Source organism: Panulirus ornatus, chromosome 71, assembly GCF_036320965.1.
Source record: "Panulirus ornatus isolate Po-2019 chromosome 71, ASM3632096v1, whole genome shotgun sequence".
Classification (NCBI taxonomy): Eukaryota; Metazoa; Arthropoda; class Malacostraca; order Decapoda; family Palinuridae; genus Panulirus; species Panulirus ornatus.
Window position 1 is genome coordinate 10,877,632 of NC_092294.1, and position 26,210 is coordinate 10,903,841.

The 26,210-nt window shown below is 44.1% G+C and overlaps 1 protein-coding gene across 1 annotated transcript in view; it reads right to left on the reverse strand.

The window, feature by feature from the left end:
* The window catches only part of LOC139747994 (acetylcholine receptor subunit alpha-like 1), a 420,788-nt gene extending 395,559 nt beyond the window's left edge, over positions 1–25,229 (reverse strand). The window contains exon 1 of the mRNA XM_071660530.1: positions 24,796–25,229. Coding sequence (XP_071516631.1) covers positions 24,796–25,179 — 384 coding nt within the window. The 5' untranslated portion in view covers positions 25,180–25,229. The remainder of the gene's footprint in view (positions 1–24,795) is intronic.
* Positions 25,230–26,210: the final 981 nt, after the last annotated feature.

A 26,210-nucleotide genomic window follows, 5' to 3' on the forward strand; every position in this document is an offset into this window, starting at 1 on the left:
TATAGGCAGTGTCCCACATGTAATGAGTCATGTGGTGTTGCTCCTATCTGGGGTTATGAGGCAGTAGTATAATACTACTCCTGTCGGGGCTTCACTTGTCATACACTACAGATCATCCTCGCGGTGGCAAATGATTATGAATACAGAAAAATCAGAGGTGTTGTTCAGCGTGATACGGAAATTGTTCGTGAAAGGTTATCAAATACCTACAACACTCAGGAGTGACACGATCCTCACGTTTGATCGACTGAGCTTTATCCATTCTGCTTACGGTTCTGCAACAATTTCTCACTACCTTGTTGGTCTGTTGACTGACAAGTAAACCAGAATATGGACTCGTCACATTTCGTCCCTTGCTTTATATTGCTGACAGTACTTTAACTTGCAACCTTTGACATGATCCGAAGCCGGTGTCTTGGTTATGTCTCCAAAATATTTCACATCCCAGCCTGAATGTTACACCAATACACCACAGACCAGAGAAGGAATGTTTTCCTCAAGTAAACCGAGAAATGATGTTTCATACTAACAGTTCAAGAACCTACGCAGTTTACATTGGCTTCAAATGTTATTTACGAATCGGGAAGTAAGAACAGAACCAAATCACACGTTCACTATGAACATACAGCACGTGTATCCACCCAATTAAGTATGAATCTATACTGACAATATATGAGACAAAACTCTCGTTCTCTGCAATATGGCAGTATGCCTACAACAGACGCTGGCCACATTTGCTATATTGACAACCATAGCCGTAAACTTTGCATAACAACTGTTCAGAAAACATAACAACTAGTCAGAAAACTTGCTTTATGTATGAATGTTGAGAATAAACTTTTACTGCCGTAATGGCTGTGCTTCCTATCTGTGGAACAGTCTTATATAAACATCCATTAAAACCTTTCGAGTTGAGGACAGCAACATAAATGTTTCTTTATATATATATATATATATATATATATATATATATATATATATATATATATATATACTGAACAAAGCGCCTTTCCATGCTATATACATACCCTCCACAGGGAGAGGATTCAAATCACCGCCACAGTTACCCGACTGGTGTAGCGCCTGTTCATGTTGCCATAGCTCAGTGTTGCCAGGAATACATCAATAAAACGTTACTACTTGTTACCATGTGTCTGGCTAGGGCTGGCCCACAGAGGTCTGGCTGCCTGTGTATGTGGCACGAAAGATATTCGATTACTTGTCAACAAATAACCTGATCTCTGTTATCGTTACCGGTGGCTGGATGGTTTAGCGCTCACACTGTGTTTGTTTTGCGCGATAACGACAAGGCCGCGCGATAACTTTATGCACGCATCAGATATCTCCCTGTCCAACAGTTCTATCCTCTGACATCTACCCTGTTACATATATATGGGAGAGAGAGGAAGGAAAATATCTAAAATCTCTCTACCATGGACAATACCCAGCCAGCTTTTTCAAATTCCAGAGCACCAACCAATATGACCGGCCTACCTCAGCCCTGCCCAGCACGCTGCCTTCTTAAGGTCGGGCAAGAAATGGGGAAGATATTCTACACAGTAGAATTCTAAAGTTTTCATTTAAGCTCAGTCCGAAACTCTTTACTTTTTTATGCCTAATCTTACGAGTGTCCTGGTCCAAATATGAGACGAAATTTTGGGATTTTCATTTCAGCAGCGTATTTTTGTGGTTTATATATATATATATATATATATATATATATATATATATATATATATATATATATATATATATATGTATATATATATCATATAAAAGGAGTGGGAAATGAGTACTGATGAACATAGAAAGATGCAGGATGTAAACTGGATTTGTTTTCTTATTGCAGTACGGTTCATGTAAACCAAGAAAGATTACTTGTAACAGGGACCAGGCAGTGTATTTTCAGTTTCGTTTAGTAGTGAATGATAGCATGTTTCACGCAATATAATGATGCATTGTACGAACATCTTTACCGAGCGTTGGCCTGCATCCGCTCCGTCTGTTACTGACGTGAAGACATGTAAAAACCAGTCAAGTTAGGTTAGATTGCTTTATCATTACTGGTCAAACTGGGTCATGTTGGGTCATGGTCATCAGACAGACTAGATCATGTTATGTGATGGTCATTGGTCACGCAGAGTCACATAGCATGTTGGTTCTCTGTCCCTGGATGTAGAGAACTCAGGGAATGGGTGTGTAAGTCGGTGTAAACCTAACCTAACCCTAAGTCAGGTTCATAGTAACGGCGGCAGAGTGAGCTGTTTGTACGACATTCCTGGAGTCTGGAAGGTAAACAAGCTAATATTATGATTCACATCCAGGTGACGTCCATAAAAATCACGTTCCTCTCACTCCTCGACGGTAGCCAACCAGGCTCAAGATACGTCTACGGGAATATCTGCATTTGTAGTTATGTCTGTTTGTATACCTATGTGACTCTCTCTTTCTAAATATGTTCATACGATTATCTACTTGCATCTGATATGAGGGAGTTATATTGTCGGAATATATATATATATATATATATATATATATATATATATATATATATATATATATATATATATATATATATATATATATATATTGTCGGAATATATATACATATATATATATATATATATATATATATATATATATATATATATATATATATATATATATATATATATATATATATATATCTTTCTTTCATACTATTCGCCATTTCCCGCATTAGCAAGGTAGCTTTAAGAACAGAGGACTAGGCCTTTGAGGGAACATCCTCACCTGGCCCCCTTCTCTGTTCCTTCTTTTGGAAAATTAAAAAAACTAGAGGGGAGGATTTCCAGCCACCCTCTTCCTTCCCTTTTAGCCGCCTTGTACAACACGCAGGGAATACGTGGGAAGTATTCTTTCTCCCCTATCCCCAGGGACATATATATATATATATATATATATATATATATATATATATATATATATATATATATATATATGTGTGTGTGTGTGTGTCCTCTTGTTTTTTTTTTTTTTTAATTTTCCAAAAAAAGGAACAGAGAAGGGGGCCAGGTGAGGATGTTCCCTCAGCCCAGTCCTCTGTTCTTAACGCTACCTTGCTGATGCGGGAAATGGCGAATAGTTTGAAAAAAGAAATATATATATATATATATATATATATATATATATATATATATATATATATATATATATATATATATATATATATATCCCCACAGGCGTACATGTGTAAATGCCTAAAGGCATTAATATATATGTGTGTGTGTGTGTGTCCAGTAACGTTCTCTTGTCAAAATGCAAATGTCGTCTAGTTAACAGGGAAATTGTACATTTACTTAACTTAGCGTTTCAAAGTGGCAAGATTAATGGCAAGGTTAAATGCTGTGGTGAAAGTTAAGTTAATTATTCTCACATCAAGGGCAGGTGTGTACGGTCGTCAGTATTAATGATCATACCATCACAAAATGCAGCCGGGAATTTATATGGTAATTACCAGGTATTTCCACGTAGGAAGAGTGAGAGGCAAGAGCAGAGATGGGAGGAGAGAGTATTGCTTACTTACTACCAGTACACAGCATATGGCAGGAGAGAGAAAGTACTGACTTACGATTACTTATGCAAGAGTACTTACGAGAGAGAGTACTGATTTCCGAGTACTTAAGTAGGAGTACTTACGAGTGAGAGTACTGACTTACGAGTACTGATTTCCGAGTACTTAAGTAAGAGTACTTACGAGTACTGATTTACGAGTACTTGCGTAAGAGTACTTACGAGAGAGAGTACTGATTTACGAGTACTTACGTAAGAGTACTTACGAGAGAGAGTACTTACGAGAGTGAGAGTACTGACTTACCAGTACTTACGTAAGAGTACTTACGAGAGTGAGAGTACTGACTTACCAGTACTTACGTAAGAGTACTTACGAAGAAAATCTGACAAACGGCAAGGCTAGCGAGCGACGCTCAACGCAGGAAAATATAGAATTTCGATAAACAAATCGTGACAATAACGTGTTGAGAAGTGTTGTGTATGAGACGGAGGAATATATGTTTGTTGACTAAAAGTCAGCAGCCCGCGTGTGGGTGAGGCAGAAGGAGAAGACTGTTGCCTGGACCAGAAGAGCACAACTTGACAGCCACTGAAGCGCTGGCTAGTAACTGCGCAACACTCACTAAGCCTCCTGATACCCAGGATGTGGTACCGGTAGAATACCTCGCTGGTCCGGGGCTGCTGCTAACTACCTACGAGAGAGAGAGAGAGAGAGAGAGAGAGAGAGAGAGAGAGAGAGAGAGAGAGAGAGAGAGAGAGAGAGAGAGAGAGAGAATATAAATGGTCCTCATGACCACTTCAGTGCAGATCGAACTCTTAAACAACAAAAGGTTAGATTCATCCTTTCAAACTCTTACCACACTTTACCTGGCCAGGTCTGGCGTCAGCAGTTATACTCCCACACAATAATCCCAATTTTTATGAAATCGTTGCGGACACAACTCTGGTATTTATTCAAGTACAACGTTTGATATGCTCGGTCAAACCGTTGTGTATTTTATCGTAGGGCGGGATGTAGTGATATTGTGACATTACGAACTGTCGTCACACCGCCATCTAACGACCGACACAATAATTACAACGTGGAGGTAATCGTTCCAACCCTGGCCTGACCAGTTATATGTCTGATGCCTACGTCACACACGCTTGTAGTATGTGAGAGGCTGTGATGTTATCACTGGAGTATAGATGTTCCTACCACGATGGTTTAGCTTCATTATAAACTGGTACACAGTCATACTTAGTCCAATCAGCACATCACTATTATTCAATTATTTCTCAGCGAATTATTGTCAGTCATATCAAATCATGTAGTTAATGTTCTTTTCACTTTTTTCTGGAGATATTCATATATGTGTGACAAACTAAGCTGTTGACAACACAAGTAGCTGATCAGCGTCCAGCTGGGGACCTGAGGCTCAAGAATAACTCGAGAAATATGATAGATAACGACAGTAAGTGCAACTTTACTGCTACAAACTGACTCATGTGTACATTACATACCTCCATTTCTTAGACAATATCTTACTTATCTTTATTTACTCAACATTAAGCTCTCCTACTGTCTTTGTCTATCCGTTTATTTCTCATATATATATATATATATATATATATATATATATATATATATATATATATATATATATATGTATATATTTTTTTTTTTTTTTTTTTTTTATACTTTGTCGCTGTCTCCCGCGTTTGCGAGGTAGCGCAAGGAAACAGACGAAAGAAATGGCCCAACCCCCCCCATACACATGTACATACACACGTCCACACACGCAAATATACATACCTACACAGCTTTCCATGGTTTACCCCAGACGCTTCACATGCCTTGATTCAATCCACTGACAGCACGTCAACCCCTGTATACCACATCGCTCCAATTCACTCTATTCCTTGCCCTCCTTTCACCCTCCTGCATGTTCAGGCCCCGATCACACAAAATCCTTTTCACTCCATCTTTCCACCTCCAATTTGGTCTCCCTCTTCTCCTCGTTCCCTCCACCTCCGACACATATATCCTCTTGGTCAATCTTTCCTCACTCATTCTCTCCATGTGCCCAAACCACTTCAAAACACCCTCTTCTGCTCTCTCAACCACGCTCTTTTTATTTCCACACATCTCTCTTACCCTTACGTTACTTACTCGATCAAACCACCTCACACCACACATTGTCCTCAAACATCTCATTTCCAGCACATCCATCCTCCTACGCACAACTCTATCCATAGCCCACGCCTCGCAACCATACAACATTGTTGGAACTACTATTCCTTCAAACATACCCATTTTTGCTTTCCGGGATAATGTTCTCGACTTCCACACATTTTTCAAGGCTCCCAAAATTTTCGCCCCCTCCCCCACCCTATGATCCACTTCCGCTTCCATGGTTCCATCCGCTGACAGATCCACTCCCAGATATCTAAAACACTTCACTTCCTCCAGCCTCTCACCATTCAAACTCACCTCCCAATTGACTTGACCCTCAACCCTACTGTACCTAATAACCTTGCTCTTATTCACATTTACTCTTAACTTTCTTCTTCCACACACTTTACCAAACTCCGTCACCAGCTTCTGCAGTTTCTCACATGAATCCGCCACCAGCGCTGTATCATCAGCGAACAACAACTGACTCACTTCCCAAGCTCTCTCATCCCCAACAGACTTCATACTTGCCCCTCTTTCCAAAACTCTTGCATTTACCTCCCTAACAACCCCATCCATAAACAAATTAAACAACCATGGAGACATCACACACCCCTGCCGCAAACCTACATTCACTGTATGTATATATATATATATATATATATATATATATATATATATATATATATATATATATATATATATATATGACTGGTTCCCCTTTATAATGTTACTATGTTTATATATCAATTTCTCTATTATATATTTTAAATACATCTGATGGAAAGCTTTCAAAAATTTCATATTATTTACTATATTTAGATCAAAAGAAAATGAGAACTTCATTATCGGTTAACATGAAAATAACCAGTATAGACAAAATCATGCCACACACACACACACACACACACACACACACACACACACACACACACTGTGTTTGTTATACGTGTATTGTGTAGGTTTAATGTGTGTATAGATGTCTTTACGTGTTATTGTATGCATGTGTATATGGCTATGTTACTGTGGCAGTAGATGTAACCATCCTGATCCCAGCTGCAGCACGGCACGTTCTCCTGCCCCCCACGTGAACGCCTCTCTCATATCTGTTTACTTTAATAACTCCGGAGCGAGCAGGGTGAGAGCAGTGTATACATTACTCATTGAATGAGAACAAACCTACCCGACGACGCAGATCATCCGTGAGTGTCTTCCTCTACCAACCAATCACGTCTTTTCATTTACGTGACGTCATGCTGCTCGAGCCCTCTGACTGGTAGATTTGGAGTTTTATCACAGAGAAATTGATCGTCATGGAAGGACCTCTCCAGCAAGAACCATACCTAACCTACAACTCAGTTATCTTCACTGTCGTCAAAATATAATCTAGTCTTTATGTCAACTGAAACGATTACTTAAGTGATGAGTCAACCTACACATTAGATCCCAGGATGACTTACGTTCTCAAGTATTACTTATAAGAAACACTTATGTTCACGAATGTTATTAAGAAAGTTTATTACATTTTCTTTACACGTCACATCTAAATCAGTGTTATCTTCTCACACACGGGTTAACCGTGCTGGATCATCCAGGTTATATGGATGCTAATTAATTTCCAGTTCACTGGAGTCTCATTTCTAGTAAATGAATATCTTGATATACTTAGAGAATGCTGATATATTTCCCAACTTTCGGTGTTACCGGACTCCGCCTGCTTGTGGCTAAGTAGCAGTTGGATATTTCTTTCGGTGAGGCTATGTCATTGGAATACATTCTCCTCGAAGAACATTTCATTCCAAAGAAGCCCATCCTTACCCTGCTACTGATTGTAGCGCAGCCCTGAAGCTGCTGGAACACTTGGACAAGGCTTCTGGAGTTATAAAGTAATAGGAATGATGTTCAAGTTTTGATATGGAACTTTTTTGAGAAAATGGCAGTAGTCATGTTCGTTGAAATATGGTCGATATAAATATGAAAACTTGGGTATATGTTAACAGACGTAATCAAATGGGAACTGGTTTCGATAATCCGGTTAAATTTTGGCTGAATGTGAATATTTACAAAAAATTTTCATTGGTAAAATGCTAATATGTAGCAGATCAAAGGTTCGTCGGAACCACATGAACAGTGGCAAAATGTTTGGTCAACATTTTTTTCTATTTGATTATGTCAGTACAATAACATTGAGGAGAGAGAAGTTCCTGTTATACCTGCTTTATGTCGGCTGAATGTCACTGGCTGAGTGATCTACAGACAGATGTAAACAATAATCTGTGGTCCAGTTTACGTACATCAGTTTGTATGAGATTTTCATTTTTTGACCTCAGCCTCAGTGCCCTAACCTTACGTCAATGTCCACCTTTAAACCTTACCTTAGTGTCCACCCTCAGAATGCACCCCTCCGTCATGCCTCACAATGCACCCCTCCGTCATGCCTCACAATGCACCCCTCCGTCATGCCTCACAATGCACCCCTCCGTCTTGCCTCACAATGCACCCCTCCGTCTTGCCTCATAATGCACCCCTCCGTCTTGCCTCACAATGCACCCCTCCGTCATGCCTCACGATGCACCCCTCCGTCTTGCCTCACAATGCACCCCTCCGTCTTGCCTCAGTACCCATCCCTCCATCCCGGCTCAGCCAGCATTCATTGATCTTACCTCATCACAATTGCTTTCGCTTACCTTTTACTCACCTTCTCTCTTCTGTCTTACTGTCTCATCCTTCTCAGTCTTTTATTGCCCGAGCTTTCTTCCGTCTTCCCTGATTTTACTTTTTTTTCTTTCCCTCCGCCGGTCATGCCATTCTTAAATCCATGCCTCCTTCCTCCCTGGTATAGTCCCTCCGTCTGCCTACCTCCATCACTGCCCATGACGGTATATCTCACTATCTACGGTAAAGCTCTCCTCCGTCCCAACACATGCAGCTCCGCCTTCATTACTATTATTTCACCTGTTAGCTTATCTTACGCCTCACGCCTCACCATTCCTCGTTTTTCTCAACACATTACCCATGCCTCCTTCCTTTCATTTCCATCCCTCCCTCTCGCCACGTTACCTTCTCTCCCTTCTCGCTCCCTCACACGTAAGCTTTAATCTAGACATCATCCGCCAACATCGTTCAGTTCAAGTCAAGTTGTTCAACTGTGGGAAATATTTATTTACATCCATCCACGACCCATGGAGCCTCTTTAGTTACCCACTGACGATCTACACCCAGCGAGAATCTACACCCACTGATGATCTACACCCACTGGTGATCTATATCCAGCGAGATCTACACCCACTGAAGATTTACATCCAGCGAAAATCTACAACCTTTGATGATCTACACCAAACGAGAATCTACACCCACAGACGATCTACGTTCAGCGAAATCTACACCCGCCAAAGATGCACACATTCACTAGCGCGGCTGGCGTCATGGGTGTTTGTCTAAGAGATGGAGTCTTAGACTTCGTCAAAAGGTTTTGCCATCAGTGGCAATTGACTGGGTTGGTGGAGTGAGTGACTGGAAAGACTAAAGAGGAAGTGTCTGGAAAGACTGAGGCGGGAGTGTCTGAAAAGACTGAGGAAGGAGTGCCTGGAAAGAATGAAGATGAGGTTGACATGAGAGACCGAGGGAATGAGTGACTTGAAAGACTGACGGAGGGAGTGAAAAAGTGACTGAGGTAGGATTTGAGTGGAAAGCCTGGGAAGACTAGAGTGACTGATGGAGGGAGTAACTGGAAAGTCTGACAATAAAATGTTTAAAAAGCCCGAGGGAGGGAGCGACTTGAAAGACTAGAGTAAATGACTGGAAAAACTGAGGGAGGGAGTGACTGGAAAGGCTGAGGAGGGAGTGGTTGGAAAGGCTGAGGTAGGGTGTAACTGGAAAGATTAAGGGAGAGAGGAAGCAAAGATTTCTGTGCAAATACTGGGAGCAGAGATGGAAAGAAAGGAGAAGGGAAGCGTGGATGGCTGCATTATGACTACGATCTTAGAGATGATGAAGGCAGGGAGGTTTACACATAGGGATGAGTAGGGTTAAAACACACACACACACACACACACACACACACACACACACACACACACACACACACACTCACACACACACACACACACACACACACACACACACACACACACACACACACACACTTTGTAATGATACACATCAACCTGAGCGCAGACGACATCCTGTCCCATGACATTACACTAAGCCGTGACATCCTCCGGGTAGTCAGGGACTTCAAACTTTTTGGTGTCAATATAGAAGACGGCTTAAACTTAAAGAGTCATGTCAGCACAAGCATCAAATCTTCCTCATACCGTCTGTACCTTCTCCGCCGACTGAAATCACTAGTGTCCCACCAACTGAGCTCAAGAATGTACATCCCATTTTCACTGTCTAAGCTCATGTACGCATTCCCTACCTGGTCCTCCTCACTAACAGCTAAACAGAGGAACCAGATAGAAAGCGTGCACAAAAGTGCATGCAGAATCATCCTGGACCCTTCTTACCTACAAAGAAACCCTCATCTTGCTGAATCTGTCCAGCCTTTCTGACCAACACCGGCAGCTCAGAGGGCAGTTTCGCAATAAACTGCAGACATAACCCTGTTACAAATACCCCTCTCCCCTGACACCCATCTACCACGCAACACCGTTCGTCACCACAATCGACTTGTTGGAGTCAAAGTCCCTACAGACAAGATGTAAGAACAGTCCTACACATACAACTTAAACTTCATAAACAATCTATGAACAAGTGCATAGCTATGAAAATGAACAGCTCAGTTTCCTGTTAGTTATGCTATGTGGTATGGCAGCTACTGTATTATTGTAACTATTCATCACTTGATGCTCATTCAAGTTCATTGTATATAATCAATATTATTCACTTTGAAAACATCCTTGTATATCAGCCATCCTGTCTCTCTAGATTACCTCATCAATAAGCTTATCCAAAGTGTGGAAATATCCAGCTCGTCCTTATATTAAGCTCTCGTATAATTAGTTTTGTAATATCTGCAATACCTCAACTGTATTTTCAGCCAATTGGCTGCCTAAATTCAATAAACCCTTCATATACATTCATTTATTTGTCCATTCTTTTATCCATCTATGTTTCAGATTTTTAGGTACGTTTGATAGTGTACTTCTGTCGTTTATAGCAATACTAATTTTGGATACCGACGATATATTTCAAGTGATTTTGTTATTCTAAAATGGAATGCGATTTTATTGTTCCATTTATCTCTGAATAATAATGACATTTCCAATGTCTATTTCTTTAACATTTTGAAATTAAAACGTATATAAAAATAGTCTTTGATTAAATGTTTAATGGAGAAAACATGATTAATTTCATTTCCTTAAATGAGTATAAGATAATGAAAATTGAAATACTTCACATATACTATCTAGGCAAGAAATTATGTTGCTTGAAATCTTGTATGCATATATTTGTATCAGGGTAACACGATGACACTTATCAAAACTGCTTCAAATGTTAGTATAAAGAAGACTTACGTACTCCACATCTGCCCGGGGAGGTCCAGCCTCAGGTGTATACGTTCACTATGTACAACTATCAAACACGTACACATATACTGACACTAAAGCAATCATGTACACAAACACAAAAATATACACGCGCATACATGTATAAATAAATCTACTCACTCGTGCACAGACAGATATATACATAGATATATAAACAGAGTGACAGAAAGTGCACCTCCGAGAACTGTGCGACACGGTCATTTGCTAGCCCAGGGGCTGGACTGCTGCTCCTAGTTTTTAAAATCATTTCCTGCAAAAATTGCATGACTGTATGTACTTGATCCACCCCATGCAAATGGAAGGGAGTTATGAGTCTCCATTTCAGTGAGTTTGTGAGTTTTCGTTTTAGTTATGATGAAATACAAAGCTGAGCTTTTTAGATAAAATCTAAATATGGAATGTTGAAATGATTATTTAAAGCATTTACCCGGAACAATCTTTTTTTTTTTTGTTTACTTTAATGGTGACGGGTGTCTGCCATGGAAGATATGTTCCATTATCCCTCTCATGGCTGGATGATGGAGAACATTGTACAACATGGTATCTGTCTTGTAAGCCAGGTAGATGGTGACGTCATTGTAGAGAGAGAATCATAATCAACCCACAAGAACAGGAAACAACGTCATCATTCACTATGATAATACTAGAAGCAGTCACGTCATTATAGTAAAGAGAACAAAAAATCAGTGATGTAATCTTAAGCAGTGACGTCATCACAACCAGTGACATCATGGTAATAAAGGCATCAATCAGAGATGTAACCTAACCTGGGATGTCACCGTGAATCCTACATCACACGTAAATACTGACACATTGGGAAACATTGACATCATCGTAATCAGCTACATCACTGGCAAAGAAGATATCCCAGTAAGCAGTAACATTACTACAGTAATATCATCGCTATCAGTGACATCACAGTGAATAGCTACGTCTCTAAAAGAGTTATATTATAAACTGTGACGTCACAGTGACATTATTGTAAACAGTAATACCATAATAAAGGTGACGTCATCCATAAACGATCACATGACCTCAAGTAATGACGTCAGCGGAGAGAGTCATATGACCACAAACTGATTATTGTAATTCGTCTTAACATTACACATCTTGACGTCAACTACACACCGACAGCAACGTACGAACATGAGAATATTCTGCCATGAAAATAAATCAGATCTCAGTATCGACCATGATCCTTCCCCTAACTATCACCAGACAGAGTCCCCTCCCTCAGTATCACCAGACAGAGTCCCCTCCCTCAGTATCACCAGACAGAGTCCCCTCCCTCAGTATCACCAGACAGAGTCCCCTCCCTCAGTATCACCAGACAGAGTCCCCTCCCTCAGTATCACCAGATAGAGTCCCCTCCCTCAGTATCACCAGATAGAGTCCCCTCCCTCAGTATCACCAGATAGAGTCCCCTCCCTCAGTATCACCAGATAGAGTCCCCTCCCTCAGTATCACCAGATAGAGTCCCCTCCCTCAGTATCACCAGATAGAGTCCCCTCCCTCAGTATCACCAGATAGAGTCCCCTCCCTCAGTATCATCGGACATAACCCCCCCCCCCCTCACTCCCTTACAATCATCGGCCTCTGATCCTTTCCTGACCAGTGACAGAAAACTCCGTCTTACTAGTAACCTGACCGGATCTGATCCTCTTCTTCCTGGGAAACTTTATCTCTGAATCCAGTCTTGTTCGGCCTAATATTACTCCTCCTGACTTGCCCCAGATGAGGTCCCATTACTCCCCCTCATAATCTAATTCTACTCCCTGGAGTAATCTCTTCTTTTTCCACCATAATTTTCTTCTCATTACAGACACAGCCTCCTCACTTACCTTCAGTAATTACGTATTTTCTCCCAGAATATCAGATGTTGTTCTCTTCGAGTCTCTAACCTCTCTGCCACGCTCTCTCTTGCCAGCGACCTCTCCAGACGCCTCAAAACACCTTTTTGATAAAATCAGAATAACTTCCTTCCTTCACGGCTCGCGGTCTCCTATTGTTTGCTCCCTGAAACAGCTATTAATCCTGGAGAACTCTCTTTATTCTCAACTAGATACCGTCTCCTTCAACCGTGAAGAACCATTTTACTACCTTCGAAAAATCCTATTCCATTCCTTTCTTGCTCCCCGAAAGCTACCTTGATCCAAAGAAACTATATCTCTATACCCAAAAAACTCTTCTATTCTATCCTAGTCAACCTTTGTTACTTTCCCAGATGCACTCTTGATGCTCACCAGAAAAATTTCCCCTGCTTCTCGTACAACTGAAGTTATCATCATCAGCCACAGACATTTAAGATTTCTCCACCAGGCAGCTCCCTTCACTCAACCAACGCCTCGCTTCCCTCAGTTCTTCACTTCCCAGATCCCTTCCCACAAATCACCCTCCAATTGTCCTCTCCTCCAGCCCCTGAGGAACTGCCCTTTCTGTGGCTCCCGCAGCAGACGACCATCAAATAGTCGCTTAGACGTTCCTCCCGTGTCCCACTGCCCTCCTCCCCTCCCTCCCCCGCCCCCTTCCCCCAGTCCCACTTTCCTTATACATCCTTCCCACCTCCCCGGACCCCTCGGACTGGCCCCACCTCACCCCCACTGAAACCTCTCAAGTGAGTACTGACAACCTGCCACTGCCTCTTCCATATTAAAACAGCATTACAGTTAACGTGTGAACCCCAACAGTGGCTGCCGCCGATTCACTGCTGTTTGGATTACTGCCACAAAGGGTACTTTAACACCATTTGGTGGTCAGCTTCTTTGCTTGGACGTTCGAGGAGAGCTCTAAATGGTTTGCGTTTGTTAGATTATAGATTGTGAACTGTACAGTCGGATTTTCCAACCTTGTCTCAGTGATATGTGCATTACTTGATTAATCTTTGATATATATCACATCTTATCGTGGTCACACTTACAGAATGAACATCGTATCCCCAAATACATATTATCATATATTGTAGACAAAATATAGTTTAGATGACTGTGAACATCATTCGAAGGAATAGACTTTTGCTTTTCATCTTGTGCAGTCGGAGTAGTGACACAAAACTAGGTATAACGCTTACCCTCTGTCTACTTTCATCTTCAATGTTGTTATTGTGTTCCTGCCTACTGATCGAGCTGGTCTGCAGCCAAAGTTTCCTTTCTCTTCGCGTCACAGAAAACGGAGTTTCCGGGGGTAAACTCGGCCATAACTGTTTTCCATCTTCAGTCATTAGATACTCTCTGAGGTGTTCTTTCAAATATTTCCAGTGTTTCGTAAAGACTAAGTATTTCTCCTTCAGAGGGAAGGTTTACTTTCCAGTTTACTATATAATCGCTTTTTCCTTTGTCCATTCTCTTAGTTTTGAAAGAAGTTCTGACGACAGAACTGTTTGGAAGTTTTGTTTTTCGTCATTCGGTCTCCCTGATCGGAAGTGACACTCAGTATCTGTGGAATCTCTTGGTATATAATGATATGTAATGGTCAGGTCACAGATGGTCAGGGCGGATGCTCGTTACAAAAACGTCCTAAAAGATCAACTTTTCAGTTTCGGGATCTTAAGACTCACACTGTGGGATGTTAAGACTCACACTGTGGGATGTTAGGACTCACACTGTGGGATGTTAAGACTCTCACATAGTTCACAGTTAACACGCAAGTTTTCAGCAACAGAAAATCTCATGTCTAACAATGTCACCTATAAATTCAAGATACAGGATCTAAAAAATCATCAACATAATAAAGCAACTGAAATACATAATACTAGATAAGATATGAATAAAAAAAATCACCAAGATTATCCACACCTAAGGTAGAAGGGAGTCTGGAGGGAGTATGCATCAGAATGCATCAATCCATGCCAGTACAACCGTCTCGACTTGTTGATATGATAATCAAAACCATCTCACAACCTCCGTCTAGGATTGTATACCTTACCTCCCTGTCTCATTAAGACTAAACTACTTGACTAGTCTTAACATTTTCCACTTACCTCTTAAGAAACTAATCTTCCCATATTTTACTATTTGCGTTCTTAATCTTACGCTCGTTTTCTTATTCTGTAATACTATCCCTACGAACAAGACGGAGTCCAATGTGCATACAGTTCCTAGTAACAGGCGTCATGGGAGTAAAGAATCCCCATCATTCCCTCTTCTTATAATGGAAGATTCCTTAGAATATGAGCCTGACTTTACTCTTTTGTATCGTTTTCTTTCAAACCATTTATATTCTTTCACCTTAGGTGCATGTCGTGGAACCTCATATCTTAAAACAGAATAGTCGTTCTATCGCGATTATCCTCCTATTGCTCAGAGTTCCACTCATCTCAAAGTTTGAGACTCCCAATTTCTATTTCCTGAACATCTTGAATGTGACAATCTCCTTTACGACTATGAATATGATATTCGTTGTATAAGATCTACCGGTGATAATATCACTATAAGTAAAGTCTAGTTATCTTGTCTGAGACATTCGGGATCCTATGTTGCAGCACCTGGTATTTCGAGATACTTTATGTAGTGTGTGGCATCGGAGGTTGACCAAGCCCCCTCCTCCCTTTTTGATCTTCTACGCCAATCTTGCCTCTCAGAGTGAGCGTTCTTTTTAGTAGATATTTCCATAATTGCTGATGGATCAATCTCTCCTTTTCCCAGGAACAGTGGAGTTCCTCAAGATCCTATCCTGCCTCCTGTTCCATTTCACCTCTATCAGCTCATTTTTTCTCCAACAAATAAGCCAATTGACTCACATGCTGAATATCTAACTCTCCATTCCACCACTTCTTTCAGATCCACCCAATCTTTTTGTTGATCTCCGCTTCGTCATATCGTAAACTCAGATTTGGATAAGATTTCCCAGTGGGGTAGATGTAATCTACCTAAATTTAACGCCTCTAGAACCTTATAGTCTTCGAATTCAGTTTCTCCAACTCATAACGCCTTTTCTATCCTATTTAAGCATTCAACATACCTGGTACCATTATAAAGTCTAGGCTACGTTGGATACCCTACATCACACAAGAAGATAAGTCTGCTTTAAATACAGAGAGGGACTTGTTCAAACGACTAAAGTTTTCTCTCCTGAAAAGTGACACCTGCACTGTAACGGGATGACTCGTCCTTTTGGAGTACCAGTCTCACACCTGGAACGGTTTTACCTCTATACAGTAGACTGGTAACGCTGCGCTGATCATATTTCCTCTTTGTCTTCTACTTCCCAGAACTGTCTCGTTGAAAGCTATGATCTTTGATGATATCTGTCCCCTGATGGGTCCTTTGATACATATTCTATCTATCTACCTACATCTATCTATCTATCTATCTATCTATATATATATATATATATATATATATATATATATATATATATATATATATTATCCTTGGGGATAGGGGAGAAAGAATACTTCCCTGCGTGTCGTAGAAGGCGACTAAAAGGGGAGGGAGCGGGTGGCTGGAAATCCTCCCCTCCCGTTTTTTTTCTTCCCCCCCCCCCAAAAAAAAAAAAAACAAGGAACAGAGAAGGGGGCCAGGTGAGAATATTCCCTCAAAGGCCCAGTCCTCTGTTCTTAACGCTACCTCGCTAATGCGGGAAATGGCGAATAGTATGAAAGAAAAAAAAGATGTATATATATATATATATATATATATATATATATATATATATATATATATATATATATATATATATTATTATTATCATTATTATTATTTTGCTTTGTCGCTGTCTCCCGCGTTTGCGAGGTAGCGCAAGGAAACAGACGAAAGAAATGGCCCAACCCACCCCCATACACATGTATATACATACACGTCCACACACGCAAATATACATACCTATACATCTCAATGTACACATATATATACACACACAGACATATACATATATACACATGTACATAATTCATACTGTCTGCCTTTATCTATTCCCATCGTCACCCCGCCACACATGGAATAACATTCCCCTCCCCCCTCATGTGTGCGAGGTAGCGCTAGGGAAAGACAACAAAGGCCCCATTCGTTCACACTCAGTCTCTAGCTCTCATGTAATAATGCCAGAAACCACAGCTCCCTTTCCACATCCAGGCCCCACAGAACTTTCCATGGTTTACCCCAGACGCTTTACATGCCATGATTCAATTCACTGACAGCACGTCGACCCCGGTATACCACATCGATCCAATTCACTCTATTTTTTGCCCGCCTTTCACCCTCCTGCATGTTCAGGCCCCGATCACTCAAAATCTTTTTCACTCCATCTTTCCACCTCCAATTTGGTCTCCCACTTCTCCTCGTTCCCTCCACCTCCGACACATATATCCTCTTGGTCAATCTTTCCTCACTCATTCTCTCCATGTGACCAAACCATTTCAAAACACCCTCTTCTGCTCTCTCAACCACGCTCTTTTTATTTCCACACATCTCTCTTACCCTTACATTACTTGCTCGATCAAACCACCTCACACCACATATTGTCCTCAAACATCTCATTTCCAGCACACACACACACACACACACACACACATATATATATATATATATATATATATATATATATATATATATATATATATATATATATATATATATATATATATATATATATATATATATATATATATATATATATATATATATATATATATATATATATATATATATGCGCCGCTGTAAATATCTGGCAGCGTCAAAGGCTGTCAGCGAGGGTTTGGCCTTCTCTCCTACAGACTGTGAGAGTCACTTCCCTCACTCAGCCTTGAGGCGGCAATATCCATGGTAGCACTATAAACACCAGCAGCCCAGGACCCTCCCCTCCAGCACGACATTCGTGCACTTCAACCACCTGAAAATATCGCTGCTGAAATATTTAGTCTGCGTGATGACTTGAATGGTAATGACCAGCAGGGGGGTGGGGGCCGGCCATGCCTTGCCCAGCCAAGGTGTGATTAATGGTGATCAAGTATCGCTCCGTGTGTGTGTGTGTGTGTGTGTATGTGGTAGCGTCCCACATACTATGCTGTGATGTGTGTTATCATGTTACTAGGTGTTTCATGCTGTAATGTGTATGTGATGCTGTGATGTGCTTTGCGACGTTGAAGTTTGTGGTGTGATGCTGTGGTATTTGTTGTGATGCTGTGATGTGTGTCAAAGTGTGGAGTTTCTGATGCTATGTAGTGTTTTATAAGTGCAATAGTGTGTCTTGATACTGTGGAGCAGGTTATGATGCTGTGGAGCAGGTTATGATGCTGTGGAGCGAGCTGTTATGCTGTGAGTTGTTACGGTGTGTAATGCTTTAGAGTTTGAATGATTGTGATGTGTGTTATAACTATTTGGAGTGCGTTGTGATGATGTGGAGTGTGTTATGATGATGTAGGGTGTGTTGTGATGGTGTGGAGTGTGTTGTCATAGTTCGGAGCGTTGGGATAGTGTGGAGTGTATTGTAATGGTGTGGAATGTGTCGCGATGGTGTGGTGTTGTGATGTGGGGTGTGTTGTGATGGTGTGGAATGTGTTGTGATGGTGTGGAGTGTATTATAATGGTATGGAGTGTGATGTGATAGTGATGAAGTGGAGTGTGTGGAGTGGGTGAAGTGTATTGTGATGGTGTGGAGTCTGTTGTGATCGCGTGGAGTGTGTTGTGATGGTGTGGAGTGTCATATGATCGTGTGGAGTGTGTTGTGATGGTGTGGAGTGTCATATGATCGTGTGGAGTGTTTTGTGATGCTGTAGAGTATGTTGTGATGGCGTGGAGTGTATTGTGATGGTGTGGAGTGCGATGTGAAGGCATAGAGTGTGTTGTGATGGTGTGAGTGTGTTGTGATAATGTGGAGTGTGTTGTGATGGTGTGGAGTGAGTTGTGATAGCGTGGAGTGTATTGGAATGGTGTGAAGTGTGTTGTGGTGGTGGTGTGGAGTGTGTTGTGATGGTGAGGAGTGTATTGGAATGGAGTGGAGTAAGTTGTGTTGGTGTGGAGTGTGTTGTGATGGTGTAGAGTGTGTTGTGATGGTGTGGAGTATATTGGAATGGAGTGGATTGTGTTGTAATGGTGTGGAGTGTGTTGTGATACTGTGGAATGTGTTACAATAGTGTGGAGTGTGTTGTAAGGGAGTAGAGTGTGTTGTGATGGAGTGGAGTGTATTGTGATGGTGTGGAGTGTGTTGTGACGGAGTGGATTGTGTTGCGTTGGTGAGAAGTGTGTTGTGATGGCGTGGAGTGTGTTGTGATGGTGAGGAGTGTGTTGCGTTGGTGTGGAGTGTGTTGTGATGGTATGGAGTATGTTGTGATGGAGTGAAGTGTGTTGTGATGGTGTGGAGTATTTTGTGATGGTGTGGAGTGTGTTGTGATGGAGTGGAGTGTGTTTTGATGGAGTGGAGTGTATTAAGATGGTGTGGAGTGCGTTGTGATGGTATGGAGTGTGTTGTGATGGAGTGGAAGGTGTTGCGATGGTATGGAGTGTGTTGTGATGGAGTGGAGTGTGTTGTGATGATGTGGAGTGTGCTGTGATGATGTGGAGTGTGTTGTGATGGTGTGGAGTGTGTAGTGATGTTGTGGAGTGTGTTGGAATGGTGTGGAGCGTGTTGTGATGGAGTGGATGGTTTTGTGATGGTGTGGAGTGTGTTGTGATGGTGTGGAGTGTGTTGTGATGGTGTGGAGTGTGTTGCGATGAGGTGGAGTGCGTTGTGATGGTGTGGAGTGTGTTGCGATGAAGTGGAGTGTGTTGCGATGGTGTAGAGTGTGTTGTGATGGTGTGGAGTGTGTTGAGATGAAGTGGAGTGTGTTGCGATGGTGTGGAGTGTGTTGTGATGGAGTGGAGTGTGTTGTGATGGTGTGGAGTGTGTTGTGATGGTGTTGAGCGTGTTGTGAGGGAGTGGATGGTTTTGTGATGGTGTGGAGTGTGTTGTGATGGTGTGGAGTGTGTTGTGATGGCGTGGAGTGTGTTGTGATGGTGAGGAGTGTGTTGCGATGGTGTGGAGTGTGTTGTGATGGTGTGGAGTGGTGTGTTGTGATGGTGTGGAGTGGTATGTTGTGATGGTGTGGAGTGTGTTGTGATTGTGTGGAATGTGTTGTGATGGTGTGGAGTGTGTTGTGATGGTGTGGAGTGTGTTGTGATGGTGTGGAGTGCGTTGTGATGGTGTGCAGTGTGTTGCGATGAAGTGGAGTGTGTTGCGATGGTGTGGAGTGTGTTGTGATGGTGTGGAGTGTGTTGTGATAGAGTGGAGTGTGTTGTGATGGTGAGGAGTGTGTTGTGATGGTATGAAGTGTGTTGTGATGGAGTGGATGGTGTTGTGATGGAGTGGATGGTGTTGTGATGGAGTGGAGTGTGTTGTGATGGTGTGGAGTGTGTTGTGATGGAGTGGAATGTGTTGTGATGGTGTGGAGTGTGTTGTGATGGTGTGGGGTGTGTTGTGATGGAGTGGGTGGTTTTATGATTGTGTGGAGTGTGTTGTGATGGTGTGGAGTGTGTTGTGATGGTGTGGAGTGTGTTGTGATGGTGTGGAGTCTGTTGTGATGGTGTGGAGTGTGTTGTGATGGTATAGAGTGTGTTGTGATGGTGTGGTGTTTTGCGATGGAATGGAGTGTGTTGTGATGGAGAGGAGTGTGTTGTGATGGAGTGGAGTGTGTTGTGATGGTTTGGAGTGTATTGTGATGGTGTGGAGTGTTTTGTGATGGTGTGGTGTTGTGATGGAGTAGAGTGTGCTGTGATGGAGAGGAGTGTGTTGTGATGGAGTGGAATGTGTTGTGATGATGTGGAGCGTGTTGTGATGGAGTGGAGTGTGTTGTGATGGTGTGGAGTGTGTTGTGATGGTGTGGAGTGTGTTGTGATGGTGTGGAGTGTGTTGTGATTGTGCGGAGTGTGTTGTGATGGTGTAGAGTGTGTTGTGATGGTGTGGTGTTTTGCGATGGAGTGGAGTGTGTTGTGATGGAGTGGAGTGTGTTGTGATGGTGTGGAGTGTGTTGTGATGGTGTGGAGTGTGTTGTGATGGTGTGGAGTGTGTTGTGATAGTGCGGAGTGTGTTGTGATGTAGTGGAGTGTGTTGTGATGGAGTGGAGTGTGTTGTGATGGAGTGGAGTGTGTTGTGATGGAGTGGAGTGTGTTGTGATGGAGTGGAGTGTGTTGTGATGGAGTGGAGTGTGTTGTGATGGAGTGGAGTGTGTTGTGATGGAGTGGAGTGTGTTGTGATGGTGTGGGACACATCATGAGGGTTCTTGGTGGCCTCAACTTTACATGGTTGTTGATACATGTGGCATTATTAGTGGCTTCGGGATACTGTGTGTGTCTGGCCCACAACTCGTGAGGAGAAGATTATGACACGACGTGGAGAGCTGGTTGTTGCCAGCTGTCCTGACTTACGCTCTTAGTGTTTGTTTTGGTTGTATTTCAATGTCAGACCTTAAATTACTGTTTAACTGAATGAATATGATATATGCCACTGGATGAAGATGGATAAAGAAATAAGGTTGAATGGCTGCGGGGGTGACAATGCCGCTGGTTGTGGCTGGGTGGTGTAGGGAGGATAGTACCACTGATTGTGGCTGGGTAGTGTAGAGAGGCCAGTGACGCTGGTTGTAGCTAGGTGGCGAAAGGAGGACAGTGCCACTGGTTGTGGCTGGGTGATGTAGGGAGGACAATGCCACTGGTTGTGGCTGGGTAATGTAGGGAGGACAGTGCCACTGGTTATGGATGGATGGTGTACGGAGGACAGTGCCGCTGGTTGTGGCTGAGTGGTGTAGGGAGGACAGTGCCGCTGGTTGTGGCTGAGTGGTGTAGGGAGGACAGTGCCGCTGGTTGTGGCTGGGTGGTGTAGGGAGGACAGTGCCGCTGGTAGTGGCTGGGTGATGTAGGGAGGACAGTACCACTGGTTGTGGTTGGGTAGTGTAGGGAGGACAGTGCCGTTGGTTGTGGCAGGGTGGTGTAGGGAAGACAGTGCGGCTGGTTGTGGCTGGGTGGTGTAGGGAGGACAGTGTCGCTGGTTGTGGCTGGGTAGTGTAGGGAGGACAGTGCCGATGGTTGTAGCTGGGTGGTGTAGGGAGGACAGTGCCGCTGGTTGTGGCTGGGTGGTGTAGGGAGGACAGTGCCGCTGGTAGTGGCAGGGTGGTGTAGGGAGGACAGTGCCGCTGGTAGTGGCTGGGTGATGTAGGGAGGACAGTACCACTGGTTGTGGTTGGGTAGTGTAGGGAGGACAGTGCCGCTGGTAGTGGCTGGGTGATGTAATGAGAAAAGTGCCGCTAGTTGTGGCTGGGTGGTGTAGGGAGGACAGTACCACTGGTTGTGGTTGGGTAGTGTAGGGAGGACAGTGCCGTTGGTTGTGACTGGGTGGTGTAGGGAGGACAGTACCACTGGTTTTGGCTGGGTAGTGTAGGGAGGACAGTTTCGCTAGTTGAGGCTGGGTGGTGTAGGGAGGACAGTGCCGCTGGTTGTGGCTGGGTAGTGTAGGGAGGACAGTGCCGCTGGTTGTGGCTGGGTAGTGTAGGGAGGACAGTGCCACTGGCTGTGGCTGGGTGGTGTAGGAAGCACAGTGCCGCTGGTTGTGGCTGGGTGGTGTAGGGAGGACAGTGCCGCTGGTTGTGGCTGGGTAGTGTAGGGAGGACAGTGCCACTGGCTGTGTGGTGTAGGGAGGACAGTGCCGCTGGTTGTGGCATGGTGGTGGAGGGAGGACAGTGCCGCTGGTTGCGGCTAGGTAGTGTAGGGAGGACAGTGCCACTGGCTGTGGCTGGGTAGTGTAGGGAGGACAGTGCCGCTGGTTGTGGCTGGGTGGTGTAGGGAGGACAGTGCCACTGACTGTAGCTGGGTGGTGTAGGGAGGACAGTGCCACTGGCTATGGCTGGGTGGTGTAGGAAGGACAGTGCCACTGGCTGTGGCTTAGTAGTGCAGGGAGGACAGTGACGCTGGTTGTGGCTGGGTGGTGTAGGAAGGACAGTGCCACTGGCTGTAGCTGGGTGATTCAGGGAGGACAGCGCCACGGGCTGTGGTTTAGCAGTGCAGGGAGGACAGTGCCGCTGGCTGTGGCTGGGTGGTGTAGGAACGACAGTGCCACTGGTTGTGGCTGGGTGGTGTAGGGAGGACAGTGCCGCTGGTTGTGGCTGGGTAATGTATGGAGGACAGTGTCACTGACTATGGCTGGGTGGTGTAGGGAGGACAGTGCCACTGGCTGTGGCTGGGTGGTGTAGGGAGGACAGTGCCGACTGACTGTGGCTGGGTGGTGTATGGAGGACAGTGCCGCTGGTTGTGGCTGGGTGGTGTAGGGAGGACAGTGCCACTGGCGGTGGCTGGGTGGTGTAGGGAGGACAGTGCCGACTGGCTGTGGCTGGGTGGTGTATGGAGGACAGTGCCGCTGGTTGTAGCTGGGTGGTGTAGGGAGGACAGTGCCACTGGCTGTGGTTGGGTAGTGCAGGGAGGACAGTGCCGCTGGTTGTTGGCTGGGTGGTTTAGGGAGGACAGTGCCACTGGTTGTGGCTGGGTGGTGTAGGGAGGACAGTGCCACTGGCTGTGGTTGGGTAGTGCAGGGAGGACAGTGCCGCTGGCTGTTGGCTGGGTGGTTTAGGGAGGACAGTGCCACTGGTTGTGGCTGGGTGGTGTAGGGAGGACAGTGCCACTGGCTGTGGTTGGGTAGTGCAGGGAGGACAGTGCCGCTGGTTGTTGGCTGGGTGGTTTAGGGAGGACAGTGCCACTGGTTGTGGCTGGGTGGTGTAAGGAGGCTATGGATTTTACGTTATGCTCTTCGTTCTCTCATTCTACATAGTCAGATTACGTGATTATTATTGTACTGTTGATGTGTGTGGCCGCGGCAGTGTTGGGTTCTTAAAGTATCTTTCTAGTGAACGTCAACTGTGGTCTTGATGATACGACATGTGAACTAATACGCAACGTACAGTCGCACCGAGTCTACCAGGACGGCCCTTTATGAGTTGGGCGAAACTCATTCATTCATGCATCTATAGAAAGGTACAACCAACCATGTTGTACCCATAGAAAGGTACAACCAACCATGTTGTACCCATAGAAAGGTACAACCAACCATGTTGTACCCATAGAAAGGTACAACCAACCATGTTGTACCCATAGCAGTCAAGAGGTATACTGGTATAGTCTTAATGGGTCTGGTGCATCATAATGGTGAAGCTGTAGCACCCTTCGTTGTAATGATGTATCAGCATGTTCACCCGGCGTGGGTGAAGTCATTAACTGGCATATTATCATAGGTTCTGAGATGACTGGAGAGATCAGTCAGCGGACCAGTCAGCTGCTGCAGATGCCCGCAGCAGCACCCCCACCTGCTGTGGGGACAGCGTCGATACCACCAGCAAGGTTTCCGAGATGTGCGGGCGCGCTGAGGCCCGCCCATCACGACCCCGCCCTCAATGGGGCTTTAGGCATGGGCTAGAGATGGCCAACCAGCCCGCTAAGTTCCCATGTTAGGGCACGGAGGTCAGGGTCAACGTAGGCCACGAGGGAAACGTTAGTGATGCACCATAACAAGATGTGGCCACTGAGAGCTGCTGGCTGCTGACACAGTCACGGTAGAACTGGAAAGATTGGGTCGTGCGCTACTTACCACATCGATGAGCTGGGAGAGCTTGAGTCCTAACTTGACGGTGAGTCTGTCCGAGTTGTTCCCGACGGGTCGGATGAGACGGTTGTAGGAGCTTAGGAGGTCGTCATACAGCCTCTTGGCGTCAGGGTTGGCCTGGCACGTGGGCGCCAAGACAGCCGCCCATGCTACCACTACCAACACCCACGCCCATATACGCCCACACCCACTACCATTACCACCACCACTACCACCACAAATACCACCAGCTCCGTGAGAACTCCCTCTGGTTCTGTCGCTATCAGGGTGCTCGGTCCACTCGGTCACTGGCGAAGGTCCCTTCTGAGGTGGCGTATCCAGAGGGCCCCAGAGCACTGCCCCCCTCCTCGAGAGTGGCGCGGCCCCCATGTCGTGAAGGGGGCGTTGGACTGTGACCCGCTCCCCTCACTGGCCAACAACATACTGACATCCACGTCTGCCCACCACACACGCGCGCCGCACCGCCACCGCCACCGCCACCTCCACCGCCAGGCTCCTCACTCGCGCGCACACACACACACACTCAACACTCTCTGCCTCTTCCCTGTCGCACACACTCGTACTCTGCTTCACTACTTGTATTCAACATACACTGGCTCATGTCAGGGGTTCAGAAACACATGCACGCACGGACACACACGGCTAACGAAGTGGCAATATGAGAGCAAAACTTAGCTCCCGTAACACACACACACACACACACACACACACGGACCTCCGTGGTGTAGCAGTTAGCGTTACTGACCATAACGCATGCACGGGCCCTGAGGTTCGAATCCTGGTCGTGGAAGCCAGTGCACAACCCATCCAACTTTTCATCCTCCCCTAAGGACTGGGCGGTAAAAAGGGTACCTGACATATACAAGGCTAAGAGACGGCGCAACACTTGTAAAAACTCTTCCCATAACACATAAATGGTAATCACATGTAGGAATCACATATACATACACATATAGTGCTGGAGATATTACTGATCTACGTAAATGATCAGATGGTGAGTATCATATCGAAAATAAAAACTGCTCTGAGAGCGATCAAGTAGTTAAGATCACGCCGAACTCCAAACTTATCACCAGAACAGCATGTAAGAAGAATGGTAAGGGTAAGGTTTATGGACATTGAGAAGTTCAGGAGGATGTAACACTACAGTCGAATTTCCTTACTTGAAGAATCAAACTGAATTGCTGGAAAGATTCCAAAACAAACACAACAATTATAATAAGAATAATGAATGGAATGAACTACGAACAGAAAGGTATGTCCTCAATCTGTTCACACTGGGAGAAGAATAAAGGGAGACATGATAACTGCTACATACAGATTTCTAGGAGAACATAAGAACTACAAACACAGAACAGTTCTTTTATCTTATAAGATGGGCAAGAATATTTAAAGGGCAC